Source organism: Nuphar pumila, chromosome 13 (assembly GCF_984573655.1).
Source record: "Nuphar pumila chromosome 13, dmNupPumi1.hap1.1, whole genome shotgun sequence".
Taxonomy (NCBI): Eukaryota; Viridiplantae; Streptophyta; class Magnoliopsida; order Nymphaeales; family Nymphaeaceae; genus Nuphar; species Nuphar pumila.
The window spans coordinates 68,538,680-68,545,907 of NC_143261.1; the positions used below are offsets into that span (position 1 = coordinate 68,538,680).

The 7,228-nt window shown below is 40.0% G+C and overlaps 1 protein-coding gene across 1 annotated transcript; it reads left to right on the forward strand.

The window, feature by feature from the left end:
* The first annotated feature begins 5,291 nt into the window (after positions 1-5,291).
* On the forward strand, positions 5,292-7,006 carry LOC149818607 (RING-H2 finger protein ATL46-like). Its single transcript, XM_089984543.1, has one exon. The coding sequence runs from the start codon at positions 5,492-5,494 to the stop codon at positions 6,521-6,523; it is 1,032 nt and encodes a 343-aa protein (XP_089840669.1). The 5' UTR covers positions 5,292-5,491; the 3' UTR covers positions 6,524-7,006.
* Positions 7,007-7,228: the final 222 nt, after the last annotated feature.

Consider the following 7,228-nt stretch of genomic DNA (forward strand, 5'->3'; position numbering starts at 1 on the left):
ACCTGAATTGTCCCAAAAGTTGATAAAAGCAACAGAAGACAAGAACCGAGTCCATTTGGAAGTGCATAGGGGACATGATTGTGCAAGGTGACCAGTAGTCTTGCAGGCTTGTAGCATGATTCCATACAGGACTTCATGTACAGGATCAATTTACTGGGGCCCACGGAGTCCACTTTATGTGGGTATGGCCCACCCAACACACATAAACATCTGCAAAGTAGGGGTGCTTGTGGGATGGATCCGGATCGGATATCCGACCTGACAAAAAGGCATTTCAGTCAGATACGGTCCATAAAATAATGTCCATTTCATTAATGGCTTGGATTTTGGAGCAAATAATGTCCGGTTTATTTGGATCTAGGTCAGAATCAGTTAAATAAATAGGTTCACTGCCGGGTCAAAACTGAGTCTGACCCTACCCATTTTTATCTATTTTACACAAATACCAATTTACTTGACCAGTTTCCTGCGGATCCAGTATTGGAGTGGGTTAGAGAACATATCCTGATCTGCAATTCTACCATGTGTTTCGGGTTGGCTCCAGGTCCTGAAACAGACCTCCCATTGAAAGTCAGATCCAGGGATGGGTGAACCCGATTGCAACCCTACTGCTAAGTCCTAGCTAGCAACCAGTTCCAAGCGAGAAATCATTCATTTTGGATGGTTAGCAATTATTTGGGTCCAGACCCGAGTTTTAACCCAGTTAAGACTGGACCTGCCCAGTAAGCTAATGAAATTAGAATTTAGATTTGGTGGTTTTAAGGGGGGGGGGGGGAAGTTAAAATCAATATTGTCAGAATCGTATCTAACCGGCCTGAATTGGCCTATTCGGATCGAGTCAGCACAAAATCGATTTCTAAAGGGGATCGGTTCGGTTTAACTATTTTTTATCTTTTCATATTTTTTAAGTGGTTTAAAGAAATTTTAAATATTTTTATTATTATTTTATTTTTTAAGAACAAGTTTCATCTGATGGTGATAGGCTGACCGATTCAGCTGATTCGGTTCAGAGTCTGAATCGGTTGATTCTCTAAATCGTCTTGACAATCGATTCAGCCCCGATACTGATTCTGACAACATTGGTTAAAATTGTTCGGTTTGGATCTTGAATCTGGCCCGCATCTATAGATCTATATTTATTGGATTCATCATCTGAAACTGACTAGTGACAAGCACTGGGCTCTATACACAACAGATTCAGCTCAGAATCCGACATGGGATGGATCAGATTGGAATCCGGACCATTTGCATCACTACCCATCTATGCATAATCATAATATTTTTTAAAAGAGAATTTTATGTTTAACCGCCTAACTTATAGCAAATTTTCGTCTAACTGCCTGTGTTTCAACATATTTGAAATAAACACCTGTGTTTTCAGCACATTGCTCGTATGATCGCCGGTATCAGTTTTCTTGCTAAAGTTACTGATTTGCCCTTGTCTGTACTCCAACCACAGAAAGTCACATTCAATTGTTAAAAGAAAAGGAATGGTTAAAGCGTCATTTCAAAGAGTTAGCTGGACTTGATGAAGTTACTTATTTAGCTAATGCAACTACAAAATGTGACATTCAATCATTTGGAAAAAAAAAATGGTTAACTGGTCTCACATGGTAAAAAAATAGCTTAAAGCAGTGTATGAGCAATATGCTCAATTAAAACTCAGCAGCCTATTCAAAAAGATTTGAAATACAGACAGTTAATCTAAATTCTGTCATAGGTTAGGTGTTTAAACAGAAATTTTCCTCTTCAAAACTGCTATAAAAATAAAATAAAATATAAAAGACAATTTGATTTGGATTTGGGTCCAAGTTTGGGTATGAGTAAAATTGCAGACCCATATGAATTAATTAGTTTGGATATAAAAATGGGTTTCGAGTTTAAATGATTTTAATTTCATCCAATTTGATTTGAGTTTGGATTCAGGTATGAGTACGACTGAAATAGTAGACACTTATGGTTTAAGGCTTTGGGTATACTGTTAGGATATGCAGATCCTTTCTAATTAATCAGACTATCCTTCAACAGGATTATATGATTATGTCCTACTAACAAAGTATACTATAAGCACGTGTAAATTCAAGAGCTTAAAGAAGTCACTATTGTAAAGCAGACTAACATTTACAGATGACAGGAACCCAAACTGGGTTTTAATTTCTGTTATAACACCCATACCTAGGAGTGTCATCAACAGGTCAGATCTGGTTCAGATCCAGGTGAGTCCAAACACGGATCTGACTTTGAGGTGCAGGTATTGAATTCATACATGGGTCCGTCCGGTTTATTATACAAAAAAACATACCCGGGTCTTAAGGATTACATGAATCTTATCTGATCCATAGCTGATAAATAATATTTTTATCTTTTTTATATTAAAAAATTCCAGGTCTGATATGAAATTTCACAAATCATACTTGACCATATATATATATATATATATATATATATATATATATATATATATATATATATATATATATATATATATATATATAATGTTAAGTTAGAATTATGGAGACAGACATTGGAAGCTAGAGGTTTTAAGTTGAGTAAGAGTAAGACTGAATATATAGAATGTCGGTTTAGTAAGCAACGAAGTAGTGATGGGAGTGTAGTGAAGCTTGGTGAGCAAGAAATACCGGTGAATGATTATTTCAAATATTTGAGATTCATCATTCAAAAGTATGGAGAAATTGATGGAGATGTAAATCATAGGATAAAGGTTGGGTGGATGAAATGGAAAAGTGCAACGGGTGTGCTGTGCGATCGAAGAATGTCATTGCGGTTGAAGGGAAAGTTTTATAGGACGACTATTAGACCTTCTTTACTATATGGTACGGAATGTTGGGCTGCCAAGAGACATCATATTCAAAAAATGAGTGTAGCTGAGATGTGGATGCTTAGATGAATGTGTGGAAATACAATAAAAGATAAGATTAGGAACGAGGAGATACGTAAGAAGGTAGGTGTTGCATCCATTGAAAATAAGATGCGAGAGAATCGTTTACGGTGGTTTGGACATATTCGGCGAAGGCCTAATGATGCTCCAGTTAGAAGGTTGGAGAAATGGGAAAATATATTAGTTAAAAGAGGTCGGGGTAGGCCTAGGAAGACTTGAATGGAGATGATAGAAAAGGATATGAATGCTTTGAACCTCACCGAGGACATGGCATTGGATAGAAATGATTGGAGGAAAATGATTCATGTGGAAGACCCAAAATGAATTTCTTTTTTGGTTCATATCGCTGACCCCAATTGTTTTGAGATAAAGGCGTAGTAGTTGTTGTTGTTGTGTGTATATATATATATATATATATATATATATATATATATATATATATATATATATATATATATATATATATATATATTCATCTGACCCAGCTTCTAATGGACCTCCCTTATCACCAACCCTGACCTTGTAGGGTTTGATACGGGTTGGGTCTGGGTCAAACCCAACCCATTGACACTCCATATCATACCCCAAGTAATTTAAGTGCAATTTCGGTATCACAATGATTAAAGAAATTTTATAAAATGCTATGATCGTTTCATGTTTTGACAAACCTCTTTTGATCGGGTCACCTCCGTGGCCAGCAGAGTGGTTAGGAGGGTGCTGAGATGAAGGCACCAGATTGAACCCTGTTGGCGCGCCCAGGTGTGTCCATAGCTTTTAGAGGTAGGCCACGTAAGTTCAGCTGGGGGTTTGCCTTGCGGCGAGGACTCCTGATCATAATAAAAAAAGACAATCCTCCCTTAATCTCTCCCTAAAAAGAGAAAAAGATAAAAAAAAAATCCTTCCTTAATTTCAGGGCGACGTCTGAAACAATCTGGAGTTTTTTTTTTTTAATACCTATTATGTCCTCCAATAATTTTTACTTATAAAAAAATGATGACATGAGCCTCTTTATGCCCCTTCCATATTTAAACAATATCTCATCGCTCAAAGAGAAGGTGCTGGGAGAAAATAGACAATCTTATTCCACTAAAGACTTCTCTGATCATTGAAGCATCCAGGCGTGACCAACTGCAGCTGCTCTCTCGTCAAATTGGAGGGCCAGGGCAGGTGCCCTGTTCCTTAACTCATAGTCTCTTTTCTTTCCAGCATCGCCAGTTTCATGTTTGTAGTAATGAAATGACATGGCCTTTTCACCGGGGCGCGGCCCGCATGTGCCTTTCACTGGTGGGCTCGGTAAGGGCTTGGGTGTCGGCGACCCCACCCGGAGATTACCTGCTTTGGCACAAGGGACTTCGCCATCATGAGAAAAAAGAAAAGGAATGAACCTTTGCACTTTTAGCTTTTTTTAGGCTTGGACCGGTTTTGGAAGGATAAGCCATCTGATTGGCATCCTCTCCGGTGTCTTATATTTTGAATGTGATGTTCATATATTTTGAATACACAGGTTGGGGGTCCAGCCTAACCCCACCTTTGCCCATCAAAGAAAAAGAAAGGGTGAATTATTTGTTAATTAATTTACCTAAGTAATTCGAAATGTCAGTGTAACAAAATTATTCTCTAAACTAGAAAAGACTAAGACAAACATAATACTAATAATAATAATCATCATTATCATTGTCATCAAACTTTATCCCAATTATATGAGGTCTGCTATAGTTTCATAAGACATGGCATGGCCAATCACTAGCACCAACCACACTAATGACTATGAAACTTATGTGAAATCTAAATTTTTTAGATTAAAAAAAAAACTATAATTACTAACACCAATATTGTTGTTGTAAAAGATGAAATTCTCAAAAAATATGGTCTCATTTTGAAAGTGCTTTTATCGGGTGATATATGATACTAATGCAAATCATATCTAGCATGTTAGAATTGATAGACCTCTTTAAGAGATTGAATAATACCATTAGTGAATTTGGTTTTTTTGTTAAAGGAACAACCATTATGGTTCAGATGTCCTGTTATATCCTGAAATGCACCACATTTTAGTGTTTGTGGTGTAGAACTGTACAAATACTTCTTCCGTTCTTCTACACACAAAGGATAGTTTCTCATTGGCTTAGGCTTTTTTTCTTACCCAAAGAAACCATGTCTGAGCGCCCCCCTCAGACTGGTCAACCCAAAGGAGTAAAACTCTGAGGTTAGGATCCTCACTCCTAGGGCCTATGCCGAGCATCGGGTTTTGATTTTAACCTAGATCCATTCTCTATTTACTATGGTCCAACCAGAGGCAAAGGCTAAAACCGTCATTCTAGTCTACGAGTACTCAATCCACAACCACAAGCCAAGGGCAGTCAATGAAGCAGATATAATATACAAATATAGAATAAGGGCTTCACCCCTTTCTAGGGTTTCTTGAAATCCACCTCCCTCACTCTAAATTCCTTCCAAAATCCATTGTGAAAAAAGGTCTTAGAAATCAGACCAAAACCAACAAATTTTCTACATTCCCCCGCCTCTTTACCACTACCAACTAAAAAAACCCCTTCTTTGTCTCTCACAGCGACCACTAAATGACCTCCATTAATGGCTTCCCTGAGACCTCCCACCCACAAAAATGACAGTTTTAGCCTATCTTCCCCACCACCGCCCATCTCCTCATCAACGGCCAGGATCACCCCGGCCGTGCTCTTCATCATAGTCATCATCGCGGTGATCTTCTTCGTCTCGGGCCTCCTCCACCTCCTCGTCCGGTTCATCTCCCGCCCCTCCTCCTCTTCTACCTCCCCGCCGTCAGATTCCGTCGACCACCGGATCCCCGCCATCGACTCCCGGCAGCTGCAGCAGCTCTTCCACCTCCACGACTCGGGAGTCGACCAATCCCTCATCGACTCGCTTCCGATTTTCTCGTTCCGGTCCGTCGCAGGTCCGAGACGCGGGGAGGCCTTCGATTGCGCCGTCTGCCTGTCAGAGTTCGACGACCGCGATAGGCTCAGGCTGCTCCCCAACTGCGGCCACGCTTTCCACCTATCATGCATCGACACGTGGCTGCTGGCCAACTCTACATGCCCGCTGTGCAGGGGCAACATGCTTGCCACGGATGGCCTCATGGGCATCATGTATGATGAGAATTTGGATGATGGACCCCAAAAACATGATGATGGTGATCATGATGTTGTTGACCATGATAGTGATAATGGCGGTAGTGGTGTTAGTAGCAAGGAGCTTACCGTTAAGCTAGGCAAGTTTAGGAATTTGAATGGTCATGATGGTGAAGTTGGTGAGAGTAGTGGTAGTTCTAGTGCTAGTGTTGATGGTAGGAGGTGCTTCTCAATGGGCTCGTTTCAATATGTGCTGGGCGAGCCCAGTCTGAGGGTGAAGTTCATGTTGGCCCGGCAGCCGGGTAGATTGGTCCATCCGGGTTTGGAGGATGGGCTAGGTGGGTCTGGTGGGATTGATGGTAGTGGATTGGATTTGGAGGGGAAGAGGTTGAGTAGCAGGATTAGTGGGGATAGCTTTTCTATTTCTAAGATTTGGCTTTGGGGTAGGAGAGAGCCTTTGATGGAGGAAAAAGATGTATCATCAGGGATTAAAGATAATGCTTGTAATGGGGTTTAGGAGTTTTGGGGTGAGCTTGATCAAGCTAATGTTGTTGATGTGTAATGACATTTCTTTGTTCCATTCTTTTTTTAGTCTCAATTGAAATGTGTGTGTGTGGAGAACAATGTTGTAGATGTGTAATGATGTATTTTTTCTTCTTCCTTTCATTCTTGATTCTCAATGGAGAGAGAGAGAGAGAGAGATTCTTGTTGGGTATTGCATGAACTGTGAAGCAATTTCTTTCTAAGATTGAGTAGGAGTAGAGGGGATAGCTTTTCTATTTCTAAGATTTGGCTTTGGGCTAGGAGGGAGGGAGCCTTTGGAGGAAAAGGATGTATCATCATTATGTAAAGATGATGCCAGTAATGGGGTTTAGGAGTTTTGGTTTGGGTTTTGGGGGTGAGCTCGGTGGGACCAATGTTGACGTGTAATGATATATTTCTTTGCTCCATTATCTATTTTCAATTGAAATGCGTGTGCACACGAGCGTGTTGAGACCAATGTTGTAGATGTCTAATGATATATTTCTTCTTCCATTCATTCTTATTCTCAATGGAGAGAGCGAGAGAGAGAGATTTCTTTAATTATGTGCTTAGGTATTTCATGAATTTGAAGCAGTTTTCTCTGTCAGAGAGAGAGTTTAATTATGTGCTTGTTGAGTATTTCATAATGGTGGGGGAGGAAATGACCAACGCGCCCCTCCCCCTCCCCTTGTCTGGTAGG